Consider the following 19,686-nt stretch of genomic DNA (forward strand, 5'->3'; position numbering starts at 1 on the left):
GAGATTGACAAATGCCTTTAATTTAAGTAAATAAAGCTCAAAGGGGGAGTTGTCACTGGTGGCATTGAGTCCTCCTTTCTTGCCCTGGCGCATCTCAGGCTGCCTCTCCGGTCACCTCCGCAGGGAGACCTGGGGCCTTCGGGCCGCTGCCCCTCAGTGGCGCTCCAGGGCCTTGGTGAGCAGGCGGTTGAGGTGGCCCACCATGGGGCGGGGGTCGTCGACCAGCCCCGCGGCGATCATGGCGTTCGCGTAGATCTGAAAGGCAGGGCTCACCTCGTCAGTGGAGGATAAGGCCCAGCGGGGAGAAGAGGGGGCGTGGTTCCCTTCCCAACAGGGTTCGAGGGGGCCTCAGTCGTGAAGCGTCAGGTCAGGGTCCTGGGGTCCCTGGGGTCGAGGCCTGCGCTGGGCCCCCTGCTCCCCCCTTCTACCCTCCCCTGCGGTGCGTGCTCTCTCGAGAACCTTTTGGAGAAAAGGCAGCTTAGCAGGCGCCGCAGGACACTCACCTGATCAGCCAGTAGCTGGGCCAGTTCAGGCTCACTGTCCCGCAGTGCACTGAGCTTCTTGATCAGTATGTGTCTGCAGCACAGAAAACACCAGAAGTTAACCCCGCGCCAGGCCTCTATGTTCTCAGGACTTCTCTGCAGGGTCAGGGTCACCCAGACCATCCAGCGTAGGGAGACAAGGCACATGTCAAGTTCAGATGCTACACAGAGAAAACCAGGATGATTAAGAGGTAAGTACCAGAGTTAACACGCACCCTACCGAGGAAGGGGCGCCTTGGGCTCAGGTGTGATCCCGGGGCCCGGATCGAGTCCCGCATCAGGCTCCCATGGGGAGCCTGCTTGTGTCCCTTGTGAGTAAATAAAATCTTTAAGTTATAATCACGGAAGAACAGCTGGAAGAGCTCTCCCGTGTCGGAGCAGATTTTAAAGCTCCAGTAATTGGGCCACTGGCCCTAAAAACTGAAAAGCCGACACCACAGGAGCAACAGAGGACACAGAGGAAACGTTTCTTAACTTCACAGGACTTTTGAAGCAAGATACAAAGAGGTCGAGGGGAGAGCGGGAGAACTCTGCGCCGTCTGCCTCCCCCACAGGAGAAACACCACGGATATGCCGCCTGACCTTGTTTGTAGGAAACCTATGTCGAAATCACGACGTTTTAAGGGGAATGGCCGTAATGGAGAAGCTAGGTCAAACCGTGGGCGTTGGAGAGGTGCATGTCAGCTGCCACACAGGACAGCAGGAGTCTGTCAACCTGGGCAGGGACGTTGCTCTGGGACATACAACTCCCTCCCTCACACAGGTACACTCTTCAGCAGGCCAACGGAGTCTGCTCGCACACGCGCGCACGCCAACTCTGGGAGGACAGACCTGACGCGGGCCACACAGTTTATGTCCCAGAGAATTCCGAGCCAGAAGAACACAGAACGAATTTTACAAGCAACTAAAATTTAGAAATAGTCTTTGGCAACAAGAACGAGCACACCACGCCACTACCTCACAGAACAAGCCCCCCCCCGCCCCCAGCCACCTGAGCAGTGCCGGCCCAAGTCCAGTCTCACCCACTGCCTTCACGTCTAGTCATTTGGCTCATGGGGGGAAAAAGAACCTCGTCCCAGTCAGCGGTCTTTTTTTTTTAATTTTATTTATTTATTTATTTATTTATTTATTTATTTATTTATTTATTATTTATTTATTCATTCATTCATTTTATTTATTTATTTATTTAAATTTATTTATTTATTCATGAGAGACACACAGAGAGAGAGGCAGAGACACAGACAGAGGGAGAAGCAGGCTTCATGCGGGGAGCCCGATGTGGAACTCGATCCCGGGACTCCAGGATCACGCCCTGGGCCAAAGGCAGGTGCTAAACCGCTGAGCCACCCAGGGATCCCCTAATTTTTATTTATTAATGATAGTCACACACAGAGAGAGAGGCAGAGACATAGGCAGAGGGAGAAGCAGGCTCCATGCACCGGGAGCCTGACGCGGGACTCGATCCCAGGTCTCCAGGATCGCGCCCTGGGCCAAAGGCAGGTGCTAAACCGCTGTGCCACCCAGGGATCCCCCAGTAGGTGGTCTAAACAAAAGTTATGCTTATGAACCAACATGAGAAAAATATTTCCTGGGGCAAAAAAAAAAAACAGAACAATGTAAGACCAAGGTCCAGAAGAAAACCCACAAAATGGACTGTGGTAACTGTGGTAGGGGACAAGTCTAGGGATTTATTTTTGCTATCTTCTAACGTTTTGGGTAACCTGACATAGTTTGATTTAAAAATTATGGTAAAGGCACCTGGGTGGTGCAGTGGGTTAAGCATCTGACACTCGGTTTTGGCTCAGGTTACGATCTCGAGGTCCTGGGATCGGGCTCCATATCACGTTCCGAGCTCAGTGCAGGGTCTTGCTTAAGATGCTAAAATAAATCCTAAAAAGATCACCACTATATACAAAATCTCCCTCAATGAACAGTCTTCACATACAACAGCAAGTTAGAAAATGACATTTCAAAATATCCAATATATAAGGTACATCAAACAATAAATGTACAAGAACTCTACAGCCACCAAAAGATTATATAAGACCTAAACAAATGGACAGATCTGGCATGTTCATGGATGAAAGAATTGACATAAAAATGCCAACTCATCCGGCTCAGGGGTTTAGCGCCTGCATGACCCCGGATTCCAGGGATTGAGTCCCACATCGGGCTCCCCGCATGGAGCCTGCTTCTCTCTCTGCCTGTGTCTTTGCCTACCTCTCTCTCGTGAATAAATAAAATCTTAAAGCCAATTCATTCAAAATGGCCTCTCCTCAGCAGAGAGTCTGCTGCTCACTCTCACTCTACCAAACCTTCAAAAAAAAAAAAAAAAAAGTGACAGGACGCCCAGGTGACTCAGTGGTTGAGGGTCTGCCTTTGGCTCAGGGCATGATCCCAGGGTTCTGGGATTGAGTCCTGCTTCAGGCTCCCCACAGGGAGCCTGCTTCTCGCTCTGCCTGTGTCTCTGTGTCTCATGAATAAATTATTCAAAAATGATAAAGGGCAGCCCGGTGGCTCAGCAGTTTAGCGCCATCTTCAGCTCAGGGCGTGATCCTGGAGACCTGGGATGGAGTCCCACATATCGGGTTCCCTGCATGGAGCCTGCTTGTCCCTCTGCCTGTGTCTCTCATGAATAGATGGATAAAATCTTTAAAAAAAGAAAAAACAAATTGACGTGGGAACCAGTATAATCTCCATCAAAAGAACAGCGTGCATGCACAGGTGTGTGGTGGGAACCTGTCAGGCGACCTTGTGCCGGTGCAGACCCACAAGGAGGGAAGACCCTTTGAAGGGAACTGCAGGGTAACTCACTGAACACAGCCTTGTGGGGAAGACAGAGCTCCGCGTGCAGGGCCACCTGCTCGGGGACGGAGACATCATGGCGGATCAGCAAGGACAGAACAAGAGCGACTGCTCCCCTACCCCACGCCCATTAGGGACAGACTAAAACCAGCCGGAAAAGCCAGACTTTTTAAAGCTTTTAGAAAGAAACGTTAGAAAACTTCACAAATGCGGTGATGAAGACTTCCACAGGGGCACCTGGGGGGCCCTGGGTGAAGCGTCTGCCTGTGTGCAGGTCAATGGGGGGGGGCTGCTCAGTGGGGAGTCTGCTCTCCCCTTCCTCGGCCCCTCCCCTCTGCTTGTGCTCACTCTCAAGTAAAAATCTTTAAAAATATTCCTTGCACAGACCTTAAAAAAGCACACGTCTCCCCCCGCAGAGGGCACCTGGGCAGGTGAACCTCAAGGAAACACCTGCGGGAACCAGATGGGACAAGTGTTCTGAGCAGCCGTTCCCAGCAGCCCCCGAACGGGAACAACTCACAAGTCCGCCACGACAGACTAAACCATGGCGCTGAGGCAGACTCCTGCCTGCTACCCTGCCATGGGCCTGACGCGGCCACCGTCGGCGCGGGGTGAACAAGCACTTCAAAAGCACACAAGGGGACTCGTTACAGAAAAATTCAAACAGGCCACACGGAGCTTTCCCTGGACAGACAGTCAGACCAGAGCATGGCGAGGACTGTCTACAGGGAGGGCTAAGGGGCCGTGGAGGAGAGGGACAGGCTCCACCGAGTCCCCGGGGCATCCCGCAGGCAGTCGGGGGTGTCCTAGGACCTCACGTGCAGGGAGCGTCACAACTGAACGTAGTCTGATCGCCTAAGCGTCGTCTTTATGTTCACTCAATGGCACACAAGCCCTCACGCCTTTCTGTGTGTCACAGACACAGGCAGCGCACATAACCGTCCAGCACAACCAGGCAAGTGAGATGCACGCGCGCCCCTGCCCTGGGCCCGAGGGGCCTGCTGCCCACCTGGGGTTGATCTCCAGCGTGGTCTGCAGGAGCTGGGCGCGCTCCTCCTGTGTCTTGGCCAGCTGCTGCATGCGCAGGAAGTGCCGCGCGGCCCCCATCTCCAGCACGGTGATCATGGCGGGGTGCGTGTCCAGGCGAAGAGTCACCTACAAGCAAGGCCAGGGAGCAGGTGAGGGAGGAGCGGAAGGCAGGGGCCCCGGGCCACAGAGAATGCAAGTCTGCAGGGACGCCCCTCCCGTGCGGCACCGAGAATGGGGCCCGAGAGCTGCCACACGGGCTCCTGCAACCACCCTGATGGGCCCCTCCTCTATCCCCGCAGCCAGCAGCGTCTAACACCTTGGTTGCCACCCTTGGTCCATCTTGCCTGGTCACCTATGGGAGTCCACAAGCCCGCCCATCCCAGAGGCCTGAGCCTCCTTCCTGCAGGCGGTGCTGTCACCGCCCCCCCATGGCTCCCACCTGCCTGTATGCCAGCTGGGACACCTCCTCCTGCCAAGTGGTCACGACCCTGCTGCCTGCATGCACACACGGAGGAGCGGCAGCAATGTGCCGGTCCCCACTTTAGGGGGGCTTCGCCCGCCGCTGGGAGAAAGCCCATTGAGGCCGGCCACTCAGCCAGTGGCTGCGCAGCCATGGGGGCCATGGCGGCGGGTGGTGGCCCATCTCCAGGCCTCACCTTCACGTTGGTGACACGCGACCCCAGCACATTTCTCATCCAAGCCATCAGGTCTTCCGTCTCCTGCTCTGACAGGCGGTCACCAGCTACGGGACAGCGGTAGGCAGTAAGCTCTGCACTAATGACCCCACGGGACCCACAGGGGCCTGAAACGCTAATGGCCCAGCACCGGGTAAGGAGGCTCCCTCCACCCCTGCTGGCCCCCAGCACAGACAGAGGCTTCCCCCAAATGCTCATCGCCTAAAAGTAAGCAGATAAAATTGCCCCTGGAAAAGGACATCTTTGGGGGTACCCAGCTGGCGGAGCCAGTAGAACATGCAACTCGTGCTCTCAGGGTCATGACCTCAAGGCCGGCGTTGAGTGTGGAGCCCACCTCGGGTGGCCTGAGACCCATGTGATTTAGTGAAGCCTTTAAAAAGATGATCTCTAATCCCATCAGGAAGCCGGAGGGAGCACTGAAGAGGCCCCGGGATCAAGACAGAAGATGTTCCCAACCGCTGATTTTGTGCAGGTTGGGATCCCAGACATGAACGGGCAAGAGAGACCCCAGATAAAGCCACCACGCAGGGCAGTAGAGGCCCTGCAGCCAACAGCCCCCCAGGCCCGCCGCAGCCTCCCCGCGTCCCCGGGCCCAGACAGAAGGGAGGCTGACCTGGGGACCCATCCTCCAACTTCTCCTCCTTGTAGTGATCGACAACGATGTCCGTCTCCACAGAGATCAGCTTCTTCTTGTCAAACTCACGGAGGTGGAGCAGGGTCAGCTCATCAAACTGCTCGTAGCAGAAGAGAACCTGCGAGGGCCCCAGAATGTTGGCATCGGGCCTAGAGATGTCGGCCCGTGACGGGGGAGAGGGGCACTGAGGTGCGGGCTGCGTCCCACGTCCACAAAGGCCACGGTGGAGACCCCCACAGGTAAAAGGCTTCACCAGACGGTCCCAGGGGCCCTGGTATGTCGCAGCAGGAGGAACAGTGACCCTACAGAAACCCTGCCTCACCTCCCAGACACAAGCTGCCAGCAGCTCGGCTGGGGCTCTGGGCACCTGCACGTTCCCTCCCGCTGCCTGGCTCTCCCGTGTCCCAGGCCCTCTCAGCCACTGTCCACTAGCAGAGAGCCTCCTTCAGGACTTCAGACACCGATTGTCCCGCCCTGGCCCCAGCCCGTGGCTCACCCACCTCCGTGTTTTTCTGCTTCATGGCCTCGTAGTAGGGCGAATGCTCGGCCAGGTGCCGGCTGGGGGCGCACAGGTAGTAGATGGTGCGGGTGCCGGCCTGCATGCGGCTGGCGTAGTCGGGGAGGCTGGTCAGCTGCCCAGCGGGCAGCGCCGAGGACTCGTACCGCAGCAGCCTCGCGATGTCCTCCTGCAGACAAAGGCCAGCTCACCCTCGTTCCACATCCTCGCTCTCAAAGGCCCCCAACCGCCGGCACAGACCGATGGCTATGGGAGGCCTGGGCCACAGGGAGGGGGAGGAAGGGGTCTGGCCGGCCTCACCCCTGGCTGCCAGGCCCAGGGATGGTGCTCAGGCTCCGGCGGGGGGACCCTGCGGGTATCCGGCAGGTCACGTATCAGAAGTTCGGGGACCGTGGAGAGAACTTTCACCGCAGGTGGTCCAGGGCCCTGCGGAGAGGACTTTCTGGTCCTATCCTAGGAGTGGGCACGGTCTGTGGCAGGGACTTCCCCAGACCCAGCATCCTCTGTGCATTCCTAGTCACTGACCCTGCCTTTTGGGCACGAGGACATGGTGTGGAGGTCACATCCCCACAACAGTGACTAGCCCTGGTCGGTGGGGTACAAATGACACTGAAGGGGGGTCCTGTTGGCTGAAGCCAACCTGCCGGCTGGTGTCCTAGCCTCTCACTGTGGGAGCTGCCTGCCAAGGACCAACAAGCAACAAGCTGGGGCCTGGGTGGCTGATGCCACCAGCCCAGGTGTGACTTGAGACAAACTGCACCTCGTCCCCACACCACGGACTTCTCCTCGGCTAGCACATGTGCAGGGAGAGGGGGACGCAGGAAAGACCAGAGCCTGTCCAGAGATGTCCCGATGAAACGGCACGATGGGGACACATCGCCACCTCGCTGCTGTCGGCTAGAAACACGGAACTGACAGCACGTGGAAACTGAGACAGGCCTGCACACCAGGAGTCTGGGGCCAGCCAGCAGCAAGGAAGGCCCCGGGCCAGGGCCCTCGGTCTGAACCCCCTGGGGAGCCCCAGACACTCGTTGATGTCCTTCCTCACTGCTGTTCTGGTGCAGAAAATGAAGTCCCAATCCCAGGTTACTGGGCACAGGTGTCTTTCTAGGGGGATGAGAATGTTCTGGAACAGGACGGTCATACTAGTACAACTTGTGAATCCCTATGAAGGGCCACTGAGCTGTTCACTTTAAAAGAGTGAACTTTATGGTATGTGAATTACATGACAACTTAAAACTGGCCAAAAAATGTTTGAGATGATCCTATCATTTTAAAGTAATTGAACTGAACTCCCACCCCGGGAATAGCACACAGAATTTTCACCCATCACACGGTGAACACGTCCTGACCGTACACAAGTGCACCTGCCCTGTCCTCCCCAAGAGCGAGGCACGTTGCCCTGTCCCCCGCCTTCCATCATCTCCAGAGCGCCCTGAATGCCAGAGGGAGGAGACTTGCGCACCCACTGCCTTCTACACCAGGCCAGGAAGAGCTCGGCGCTGCAGGCCATGGTCAGGACACTCCGAGAAGCGGCACCAGGCCTGCTGCATCCGAGAGGCCTGGAGCAGATGCTGTGTTTCCTGACCCCTGCGCAGTGTCCAGCTGTGCCAGTCACGTCCTGGGAAGCCCAGGTTTCTGGCCCCTACGAGATTCCTCCACAGCCCGTAGCAGCCCAAAAGCCCTAAAACCCAGACCCTCCAGACCCACCTTGACCTCCTGCTCAGCAGTGGTCACAATGCCCTCCCTCATGAACAAGCCATAATCTTCAAAAAACTTGGCATATTTTTTGGCATCTTTTTTACTCTGGTCAATGAAGAATTTTATTAGCCTCTGCTGTAGAAGGTCCCGGAGTTTCCTACAGAAGAGAAATGCATTTATCACGAGCAACTTCTGTGAAATACGAAAGGTCAGAAGAGTATGAAAAACATTAATTCCCAGTAATAATCAAAAAAAGTGAAAATGACACGCCATTTTAATGAGACGGGCTTGGAACAGAGGCTGTGCCTCCACAGGCGGCGGGGGGAAGAGGGGCAGTTCCAAGGCAGATCACACTCGGGGACACAGGCCCCGGCTTTGGACAGGGACACACAGAGCAGGGATGTTACAACAGCCCCCACGCTGAATGAGGAAAACCAGGTTCAGGAGCGGAAAAAGCTACCTGGCCATCAACCACCACGTTGGCTAACGGCCCTTGTGGACAGAAGTCTCGACACGGCTAAGCCACAGGGTGCGTGCGGCGTGTGCCCAGACTGCCCCTCCACCCGGCTGCACTGTGGGCTCTGTGGGGATCAGCAGTCAACACCAGCGTGCGCTATAGCTGGGGCTGACCCCGCGTTCGCAATGGGCACAGTTTTGCAAAACTTGGGACTTTTGGGGGATCAAGGTGTTGCATAAAAGTATGAGCAGCTTCATTATTGGAATTAAGTGTACTCTTAATTTCTTCCTAATATCTTACCTTTCTCTTAAAAAAACAAAATTCCCGTGTGTTTCTATAACAGTGCAGGGCAGTCTCCCGTTCACCTAAGCGCCGCCCCCCGCCCGCTCCTATCCCAAATGCCTCAGTCCCTCAGCCAGAGAGGCCACGGGGGACACTGAGCCCCAGGAGGGTGACCACGCAGCCTGGTTTGGAGGAAGGGTCAGAGCCAAGGACCCCTAAGGGCAGTGTCCAGCCTACTGCGTGGTGTCAGAGTCCAGGAGGTGCCGGGGGCATCAGCACAAGGGGAGGGCAGTGGCCACGGTGAATGGATTCCACGGCGGGGACTGCCAAAGCTCAGCAGGGTAAGGATGAGGCGCACGGCGCACTGTCAAAGGGAGCTCGCACAGAGGGGGCAACCAGGACGCCTTGGGGGTGCTGAGTGGTAACCAGGCCTTGGAGAACGTAGATGCACACACATCAGCAGACACCCCTCCTACATCCTCACTCCTAACAGGGTCTGGGAGAAGGGCCACGAAAAGGCCATAGCGTCCTCGGGGCCCAGACCTCGGCTTCCCAGCATCACACTCCAGTCTGAGAAGGCAGAGCACGTTCACGGAGTGAGTGGTGCCAGGGTCAGGACAGGTCGGAGGCAAAACAAGGGAGCCTGGAGCGTCGTGCACCCAAAGCGAGGCTGCCCAGGACAAGGCGGGAGCACGCCAAAGGGCACAGGGGCCCGTCTGGGGGAGCCTCTCCTGCTGGCTCAACTGGAGGCCGTGGGGGCATCAGGTACATAATGACAGTAACAGATTAGAATACATGAATAAAATGGGAAATCAGTACCTATAAATAAATGTTTGGTATTAATAAATGAACCCATACTACAACGAACACACTGGAAGTGTAATGAAACGGGACGCCCGGGGGGCTCGGCCGGTGAAGCCTCTGCCGTCGGCTCAGGTCATGACCTCAGGGTCCTGGGATCGAGCCCCATGTCAAGCTCCCTGGTCAGCGAGGAGACTGCTTCTCCCTCCACCTCTGCTGCTCGCCGTGCTTGTGCGCACGCGCTCTCAAATAAAATCTTGTTTGATGAAGCAACATGCTGTTCACACAGCTGCACCACCCCCCCTGCTCCCCGCCGTGTGACGCATTAATTACAAGGGGAAAGACTGACTCGATACAGAGAGGACTGGGAGATGCCCCCTTAGTCAAGCGTCTGGCGAACATCCCGGGAACGGGCCGAGTCACAGGTCAGGCCCCACGTGCCAGGTGGCAGTCATGGGGCTGCTCCTACACGGCGGCACGGGCCAAGCTCGGGCATGCTCACTGGCTGGCACCACCTGTCTGCACCTGCTTGTGCAACAACGACGCAGGAATCTAGTGACGCCCCCTCCAAAGACCACACGGGCTATGTGGGACAGGCTGCGCTCAGCCCTGGGTGGGCGCCGGCACTTGGTAATCGGGCAGGGGCTGAGCAATGCAGCCACTTCAGCCCATAGGGATTCCCAAGTGACCTTTCCAAAGGAGGGCCACCTTCACGCCACCAGTGACCTCAGGACCAAGGTCAAGGTCAGATCCCTCCTGGGGTCATCTTCCTTTGCCTCCTCCACCTCTGTGCCAGCAAGCCCGAGTCTCCCCGCACACGGCCTCCCAGGCGGGGTCCTGCCGCAGCCTCACCCCCCTCTCCACCCCTTCAGGCTCCCAGGGCGCTCGCCTCCTGCAGGCGCCGCCGGTCCCTTCGCGGCTCACCTGATCAGTGCGCTCTCCTGCAGGAGCTCCCGGCTGAGGTTCAGGGGGATGTCCTCGCTGTCCACCACGCCTGAGTGAGACAGGGCCGTCAGGACCCTTGCAGCACCCGTGGCTCTGCCCAGCCTCACTGCACACGCCCCCACCTCCCCACCGGGCCTCTTCTTCCTCCCTGCCCAACACCAAGTTAGACCATGCGTGGGTGACAGCAAACTGGTGAGGACACAGTGGGGAGGCCCCGTGGAGCAACACCACCTGACACTCCAGGTGCTGCTGATGCCCCAGAGCTCGTGCACACAGCCCAGGTCACACCAACATGATCAGAAGAAACGCTGTCGAGGCCAAGGAACTGTGATAAGGGACAGCTGCTGATTCCAGCCTCGGTCTGACACTCTGAAACCACTCCCTGGATTTTATGTTCAGAATCACGAATATATCGTGGACACCCCTGCACTTTGTAGGCTAAAGTGATATGGAGGCTTAGGTGCTGAATACTTTTTTTTTTTTTAATTTATTCATGAGACACACACAGAGAGAGAAAGAGCGAGAGACAGACAGAAAGAGAGGCAGAGGGAGAAGCAGGCATGCAGGGAGCCCGATGTGGGACTAGACCCTGGGTCTCCAGGACCACGCCCCGAGCTGAAGGCGGCGCTAAACGACTGAGCCACCCAGGCTGCCCAGCGCTGAATACTTTTTAAAGCTATAATCTAAAAAAAATAAAAAATAAAAAAATAAATAAAGCTATAATCTCACTTAACTTGAAGACAATTCATACATAAACCTGAAACTCACATAAAACAGTTAAACACTTAAAAAGAATTCAATTTAAGCGAGTCCTGTCGTCCGGCCCTGTACCCAGACGAGGCGGCTGGAGGTAGGAAGCTCCCTGGGTGGCACTGAGCAGCTTCATGCGGCGCTCTGAGCCCGGCCAGCTTGCCCAGCAAGCAGCTGCAGCCGCTCACCCCGACCCTGCACCCACGGCAGACGAGCACCTTCTCCCGGAGTCAGCACCCCTGGCCTCACACGGAGCCACGCAGTCCCAGGGCTGAGGGCTTCGGCCCACAAGGCAGAGCACAGACATCAGTGCTGTACCTCGAATGAAGCGCAGCCACTTGGGCAGGATGTCGGTGGTCTTGGTCTGGATGAGGACCTTGCGGCTGTACAGCGCGATGCTGGAGCCCAACTCCCGGCTCACATCGAACATGGATGGTTTCTGGGGGCAAGGAGAGAGCAGCGTCAGGGAGCTCTGAGGACCACCCCTTCCCACGGAGCCTGTGCCAGAGGAAGAGAGAAGCTCTAAGCCCAGGGAGGAGCCCTACACGCTCTCAGCAGGGGGAGCAGGGTGTGGGCTTTCCCTGGGCTGCTGCAGCCCCCCCCAACCCATTCCCCCTGCAGGACATTAACAGCTTGCACGTCCCTGTGAATAGAGCCAAACCCGCTAGGAGCCAAAGGCCACCAAGTAATAAACAGCCCACAGGCCAAATCCAGCCCATCACCTGGCTGGTGCAGCCGCTGAACGACTTATTCACTTTTATTTTTATCTCTTTTAAAAAATTATTTATAGGAGAGGAGAAAAAGAGAGGAAGATGGAGACAGAGAATCTCAAGCAGATTCTCTATTGAGTGCAAAACCTGACATGGAACTCGATCCCACCACCCTGAGCCAAAACCAAGAGTCCGACACTTAAGCAACTGAGCCTCTGGGGCGTCCCACGGCTTGTCAACTTTTAAATAGTTGAGAAAGAAAACAAAGACTATTTCATGATATGTGAAAAATACGTGAAATCCAAACTGTAGGATCTAATGAAGTCTCCTAGCACACAGCCGGGCTCATCTGCAGTTTATGGACTTCCACGCTACAGCAGCAGGGCTCCAGGATGTGCGTGGCCCGAGAAGCCCAAACTAGTCACAACTGGACCCAAACCCTGCTCTAAACCTGTGTCCCGCATGCACATCACACTGGAATCTGCTGAAATGAAGACTCTGATTCAGGGGCTCTTGGGGATGCTGGGATTCTGCAATCCTTTTTTTTTTTTTTTTTTTAAGATTCATTTATTTACGATAGACCGAGAGAGAGAGACAGACAGACAAACAGAGACAGAGACACAGGAGGAAGGAGAAGCAGGCTCCATGCCAGGAGCCCGACGTGGAACTCGATCCCGGACTCCAGGATCGCGCCCTGGGCCAAAGGCAGGCGCCAAACTGCTGAGCCACCCAGGGATCCCCGGATTCTGCAATCCTAACAAGTGCCAGGACACGCCGGCGCTGCTGGTCTGCAGAACTCAGTAGTGAGGGCTTCACGGCGCTTTCCAAAACGGGAGGCCATGAGGCACTGTGAGGGCGGCAGTCAAAAAAAGCCAGGAACCTCTTCCAAACCCAGAGCAGGTTTCTCTGTCACAGGATTCGTCAGTGTTCACCACGCTCCTATGAGCCAGGGGTCTCAGGGGCCGAGCACAAGTACGGAGCACCCACCAACTCATCGGAACCCCGTGGAGCCCATAGCTCAGTGGTGTGTCCGCATGCAAAGGCCACCCCCATGCCGCTCTGAGGGTCTCCACAGGGGTCCACACAGCCCGGGGCCACACGGCCAGACATATCCGTTCTACTCCAAGACGGCACATGAAGTCCTCCACCAACTTTAAAACCCTGTGCTCGGGATCCCTGGGTGGCGCAGCGGTTTAGCGCCTGCCTTTGGCCCAGGGCGCGATCCTGGAGGCCCAGGATCGAATCCCACGTCGGGCTCCCGGTGCATGGAGCCTGCTTCTCCCTCTGCCTATGTCTCTGCCTCTCTCTCTCTCTCTCTCTCTCTCTCTCTCTGTAACTATCATAAATAAATAAAAATTTAAAAAATAAATAAATAAATAAAACCCTGTGCTCACCTACCCACTGGCATGGACTTTGCTTTGACTCTAAGGCTACAGAATTAATTTTTGTGATGTCTGTGCTCACCTGTCACTGTTCAGGGCAAGTATAGCCAATGCTGGGAAACGCTGTGGCCATGGGGCAAGGCTCCCGCCCCAGGGAGCCCCCACCCTGCACCTGCCAAGACTCACCATTTCTGGCACATAGAAGATGCTACGGATGTTGAGAGGTGCATCCGTCCTGTAGTGCAGGGTGTAGCGGGGCTTGTCGTGGGCCTGAGCCACAAAGCGGTAGAATTCCTCGTGCTGCCACTCGCCCACATCCTTGGGGTCCATCATCCAGACAGCCTAGAAGCGGAAACACGTGGGGACACAGTGAGACACGTCCTCCCAACTGTGCAGAGCCGGGCTGCTGGAGCCTGTGGCCCCAGGATGACCCAAGGACTGGCCCTGTGAGACAGACCAAGGTGGTGGGCCCAGGTGCAAGCCCTTGTCTCCATCTCCAGCCCCACCCACTCCAACATGGGGAGGAGGGTGTCCCACAAAGACACACAAGAGGCTCTAGAACAAGGGTCCCCTCCGCAGTGCAGGATGCCAGGGAACATCAGCACAGAGGATCTGCACCTGTCTGTACAACATCACAAATACATCAACAAGTGAACAGATGAAGAAACACGGTCTAGCCGCGGGATGTGACTCAGCCATAAAAAGGAACAGAGGGCTGACACCGGCTCCAACATGGATGACCCTAGAACTACTATGGTGAGAAGCTAGACACAGGCCAATGTTTGATTCCATTGACGTGAAGCGTCAAGGGCTATGGGAGGAGATGGGGAGTGACTGCTAATGCAGTCCCCCTTTTGGGGGAGAGAATGTTCTAGAACATACTGTGGGGATGGTGGCCTGACCCTGTGAACACACCGAGGACCACTGAACTGCACATGGCGCACATGGACAGGATGGCCTATGCCGGGGCTGTGACCACGCCACCCAGCCCCATCTCTGGCCACCACCCGGTCCCCACACCATCTGAGGGTCTCACCTGCAAGGTGCTGATGCGCCTTCCGTTAAGATACAAGGGGAAGCTGACGAAGTTACTGTACTTTGTCACTACATCTTGAAAAGACAAAAAAAAAAAAAAACAAAACAAAAAAAACCCACACCAACAATGAATACAGGAAGCTTCAAGATACAAAAGTGGCTGCAGGGCTGATAGAGCACGCTGGGACGACCCCGTGCCAGCTGTTTCACGTGTGGGAAGCCAGGCCACGGCAGGGACACTGTCCTACCTACAGAGTGACCACAACCCCCACGAGAACCAGTTCTCTCGAGGCCCAGGTCACCGAGAGGCCCCCTTCTTGGGGGCACAAATATGGTTTCATGGGTTAATGGTGAACCCTGGAAGCACTCGGCATTCAGACACCATGAGAAGAGCACCGTGTGGAAGCCCCCGCTCTGGTTTTGGGGAAGCGGGGTTCAGGCCAGGTAGGAAGCACCTCATGGCGGGGGGGGGCACAACAGCAGAAGCACCGCGTGCAGGGACGAGGGCGGAAGGCAGAACAATGCCTGACCGCGCCAGCAGGCCCAGGCAACCAAGCTGAGAAGCGCCCTAAGCCCCGGCACTGACACCCCCAGCGGCCTCGGCTCCCCCTCACCTCGAACCCGGGCCTCGCTGGCAAACTCCCTGCTGTCTGACTTGAGGTGGATGATGATTTTGGTCCCAGTTCTCACTCCTGAGGCTTCAGCGATTTCAAACACCCCAGAGCTAGGAGGTAGGAAAGGGAGAGTGACACACAGTGAAGCCGATGGCTCCCACGCCGCCTGTACGGTCACTCCTCCTGGGACTGTGGCAGGCAGGGCCCAAACCAACACCAAAGACAAGCCTGAGCGCTACCATTTCTGAGCCCTGCTGAACCCCCAGCTGCTGTGTCTCCATCAGGGAGCATGGCCACCGCACAGCGGGTGGGGTCTCCCTATCACGGGCTCTCGGGTCACCCGAGGTGGCCTCAATGCCATGAGACACTGGGCAGGGGAGATGTGTGGAGGACGCCTCTAACCCGAGCTAGCCCCCTCTCCCCCGTTTCTGGACCTTTGGTGGAGGCCAGGCAGAGACACTGTTTCCAAAGTACCAGAGGGGGATGTGCCCCCAGAAGGTGCCTCGTCAAACCCTGGCTCATTTCCTGTGAACACCCCCTTCTCTGCATTAAACAGAAAGCGCAGTTCTGACCGAGGGAGCCAGGCTGGGATCCGTCCAGCATGGCCGCTCGTGTGCACCCCCAGGCCTCCACCTAAGACAGGAGACTCCATCGGGAAAGGATTCAGAGATGAAGGTTTGGGACCCACTGTTAAGTACGTGCTTCCGTTTAGCCAAGGTACCATTCTCCTCAAATACAGGCTCGAGAGCCTCCCGAATGCCCCCTAACGAGCCTGTGAGACATGACCCCCACGCAGGCTGTGGAACAAGCACCTTTAAGAGGCAACTGTCGGGGTGGCGCAGCCAGACCCATGAGCCAAACCCAGGAAGTCCCAGATGGGAAGGAATCAGCAGTGAGCTCCCACAGAACAGTTCAGTGAGGCTGCCGCCTGGTGACTGCCCACCCTAAGGTCAGCCATTCACAAAGGAGCCCCGCCTGGCACAGACCACACTCCAGAGCACACACCGCAGGGACAGACGGCACGGGCCACCTGGAGGTTCCCCACAGCGTGAGGTTCAGGCTCCACAGAAAATCCCAGGAGGGCCTTCGGGACACTCGAACTTTCCAAGCAAAGAGGAACACTTCAGCTGACTCCCAAAGCGCACATCAGGTTCGCGTGGCCATGGTGGCCCCGGGGCGCTCCCCGTGTGGGACACGAGGCCCGCTCTCACTCACCCGTCGGAGAGCCACTGGTAACCAGGGCTGTCCGGGGCCGCTGAGCGGGAATACACTTCCACTCTGTCAGCCACCATGAAAGCAGAGTAGAAACCCACTCCAAACTGGCCGATGATCTTGCTGCTGGCCTCCGCCTGGTTCTGCAGTGCATCCAGAAAGGCCTGCAGTGGCGAAGGCTGGTCAGAGGGAGGGCGGCCCCTTCCCCAGGGAGAATGGACGTTTGTGACTGCCTGTGTCCGCTCCTCTAGCACAGGTGGAGATCACCCTTAATCCTCAAGATGATCATGGTAAGTGGTTTTTCACGGAGAGCCCCAGCGGGGCAACGTGCAGACTGGGTCTGTATTTGACTCAGAGGCCACAAGCCAGCCTGTCGGCTGCGGGCCTGCTGCGGGCCACACTCCCGGGGGGGGGGGGGGTACGGGTGTCTGAGCGGGCAGGGCACAGAAAGGACTGACCCTCCAGAGTTGGGGGCAAGGGCTCCTAAATGTGTCTTCTGATGTCTCCTAGACGTGAAGCTTCATGAGGAAATGGTACATGCCAAATTCAGGTTTGATACTGTTTCAGGAGGCACTTAATTTTTATAACTTATGTTTATCAAAGTTCCTAAGATTAAAAATGAAACAAAATGCACATATTCATTGCTGTGACGCCGTCCGTGGTGACAGAAGTGTTCTATGTGGCCCAATATGGTGGCCGCGGATTGCACTTGGCTACTGAGCACTTGAACTGGGGCTGGTGTGCCCGAGGAACTTAACTTAAATTCCAACAGGCACACGTGTAGCTGGTGGCTACTCTATGTGACGGCACCAACTTTCCTTAAAAGTAGAATTTCTGCAATCATTCTGGAACAACAATTAGACTATCTCAAGCATGTTTGTCAAGTACCGTTTTAGGCACCACTTAGGCCCACAAATCCAAGGACAGGCACACCAGGAGCCAAGGACCAGCAGCCTGCGACTCGGGCTGGCACAGGCGCTACTGGCAGAGGCCCCATGACCACCCCCTTGGGGTCACATGGCAGCCACAGCCCCCAGGGTGCCGCCTCCCCACAAAGCCACCCATCTGCAAATGTGACCCATTCTTGTGAACAGTGCTGAGGATGGAGAGGAAGGAGGTTGACCCCTGCCGGGGCCCCTCTGCCTCAAGCCATCACTGAGCGAGGGAGCAACATGGAAGGCAGAAGGGTGCATTCCAGACTCTCCCGGAAAGGCTTTGAGCCTAGGGTTGGCTGATTTCTAGCTACGGGCAAAGGACTGATTTCCATCTCTTCGTCTATAGGAAAGAAAAATCACCTCAGAGGTCTTCGTGATGGCCAGGAAACCATGTTGTAAGGCGCTCTCAGCGCTAATGAAGCTGATGCCCAAGAACGCTCCTACTGAAGCTGGCAGCAGAGCCTGCCGGGCCGTGGCCCCTCTGGTTGGGGCAGCCTCGAGGAGAGACCCTCGAACCCCAGGGGCAGCAGCTGCCGCAGCTGAGGAAGAGGCAGTGGGGGGCTTACCTTTGACCCCGACCTGGCAATCGTTCCCAGGTTGGATACCAGCTCTTCTTGTGTCATCCCAATGCCAGTGTCCTGAGGAGAGAGGCAGGCTGAGCTCTGAAGCCAGAACCTGGGGGGCTGGGACAGATAGGCGGGTGGACGGCCCTGGGGCACAAGTGGCTATTAGTTACACCTATCAGGTGGGACCCCGAGAAGTCATAGCACAGGTCACTAGAGAGATGGGCTCTAGCCTTGGGGGTCAGGCTGCACAAGAACAAACCCTACTAGCAGGCAGACACAGAAAGAGCCAGGAGACAGAAGAGGGTCCAGAAACACAGCTGCGCAGACTGCATCCCCTGAGCTTTGACAAAGGTTCCAGGAAAACTTGACAGAGAAAAGGAAAAGACACGGGGCTAAAACCTCATTCAACCCCAGCCCCCCACACACACACACCAGGCCCCCAACAGATCAGACCCAGAGGACGAGCGAGACTGCAGAACCTCTGCAAGAAAATGGGAAAGTCTGACTGTGGGAGGGGCAGAGATATCTCAGGCTGCTAAAAAGCAAGAAACACAGAGCAAGTGATAAAATAAACTAGACTTTAATGCAATTAAAACCTTTCTTTTTCAAAAACCACCAAGAAAATAAAAAGGCAAACCAAAGACTGGGGAAAAAATATTGGCAAAGTATATCTAATAAGGAACTTATACCCAAAATATATAATATAAAGACATCTCACCACTCAATAAAAAAAGAGCAACAAACAACCTGATTGAAAATAAACCCAAAATCCAGACATTTCACAAGGAAGATACAGAAATGGCAAGTCCACGACAAGATGCTCAGTACCGACCGTTAATCGTTAGGGAAATGCACACTAAACCCACACTGAGACAGGCGCTGACAGTAACCAACCAGTGCTAGCGAGGATGCAGCGGGGGACCTTCCAGATGCGGCCACTGCAGGCAGCTGGGCAGCTCCCAAAGTTATAGACTCTCTCCTTGAGCCAGCAGTCCCACTCCTGGGCATTTACCCGAGGAATGAAAAGACATGTCCCCAACGCTTTATTCGTAACACCCCAAGCCCGTATCACTTGGCGAGCGGACGACAAAGTGTGCTGTGCACGTACAGCAGAATACTTCTCTGGGAGAAACAGAATGAACTACGGCTACGAGCTACGGCTACGTGCTGCACCAGGGATGGATCTCACAGCACTCTGCCAAGTGCGAGAAGTCAAACTCTGTTCCTACAGATTCTAGAAAATACAAACCTGAAAGGGCAGAGAGCACATGAGTGGTTGACAGAGGCTAGGAAGGGATCTGGGGTGAGGAAATCACGATGGCATCACGTTACCAAGCCGTGTGCACTTGAACCTGAATTTTACTGTATGTAAATCTCACCTCAGTAAAAGCTTCTTAAAATCACTGCATAAAGGCGCACACACACAGACCAGACGGAATGAGTGACAAGAGAGCACAAGGGCCCCCCTCTAGCACCGTCCTGGGTGGCCAAACCCAGTTCCCTTGCTGGAGGCAGGAAACTCCAGGTCAGAAACATCTGCTCAGTGACCCCTGAAGCACATCCGCCCACCTCACCCAGGGCTCTAAAGCAGCTGCTTGGCAACATTGTGTCCCTCAGAACCACTGCTTGGTAAGCCCCCCACATTTGCCTTTCTTTCTGATCTTAATATTTTCAAAAGGTTACAACAGCCGTTAAGTATTGCTTCATCTAAAGCAAGACTATTAATTCAACCAGTGAGCTGTGATTAAAAATTGTACCCCAGGATACTTAATGACACAGGGAAATATGTGTTATGAGACAATAGATACAGTTAAAAATGTAAAGACAGAATTCTAAAAATAATACATAATTTAACAATGTTTAGATAGGTAAATAAACACACAGAAACCCTATGCTGATACATGTTAGCGCGGTAACAGGTGTTATCCCCAAACAATATGGTGATTTTAAATTTGCTTCTTCTCCGTGTTTTCCAAATTTTCTATATTGAACATTATTATTATTATTATTTGAATAATGCTATTTTTATAGTAAGTTAAAACCCAAGTCAATAATGAAAATGTGCGGGGCATCA

At 55.4% G+C, this 19,686-nt stretch overlaps 1 protein-coding gene across 1 annotated transcript in view; it reads right to left on the reverse strand.

Moving 5' to 3' along the window:
* Positions 1-19,686, reverse strand: part of TRAP1 (TNF receptor associated protein 1) — a 51,295-nt gene continuing 31,609 nt past the window's right edge. The window contains exons 5-18 of the mRNA XM_055339674.1: positions 17,613-17,684; positions 16,115-16,275; positions 14,900-15,009; positions 14,287-14,360; positions 13,437-13,592; positions 11,477-11,597; positions 10,388-10,457; positions 7,933-8,080; positions 6,206-6,391; positions 5,685-5,823; positions 5,033-5,118; positions 4,357-4,502; positions 504-576; positions 1-255 (exon numbers count right to left, since the gene is read on the reverse strand). Coding sequence (XP_055195649.1) covers positions 154-255; positions 504-576; positions 4,357-4,502; positions 5,033-5,118; positions 5,685-5,823; positions 6,206-6,391; positions 7,933-8,080; positions 10,388-10,457; positions 11,477-11,597; positions 13,437-13,592; positions 14,287-14,360; positions 14,900-15,009; positions 16,115-16,275; positions 17,613-17,684 — 1,644 coding nt within the window. The 3' untranslated portion in view covers positions 1-153. The remainder of the gene's footprint in view (positions 256-503; positions 577-4,356; positions 4,503-5,032; positions 5,119-5,684; positions 5,824-6,205; positions 6,392-7,932; positions 8,081-10,387; positions 10,458-11,476; positions 11,598-13,436; positions 13,593-14,286; positions 14,361-14,899; positions 15,010-16,114; positions 16,276-17,612; positions 17,685-19,686) is intronic.

The sequence above is a fragment of the Nyctereutes procyonoides genome, unplaced genomic scaffold (genome assembly GCF_905146905.1).
Source record: "Nyctereutes procyonoides isolate TBG_1078 unplaced genomic scaffold, NYPRO_anot_genome, whole genome shotgun sequence".
NCBI lineage: Eukaryota > Metazoa > Chordata > Mammalia > Carnivora > Canidae > Nyctereutes > Nyctereutes procyonoides.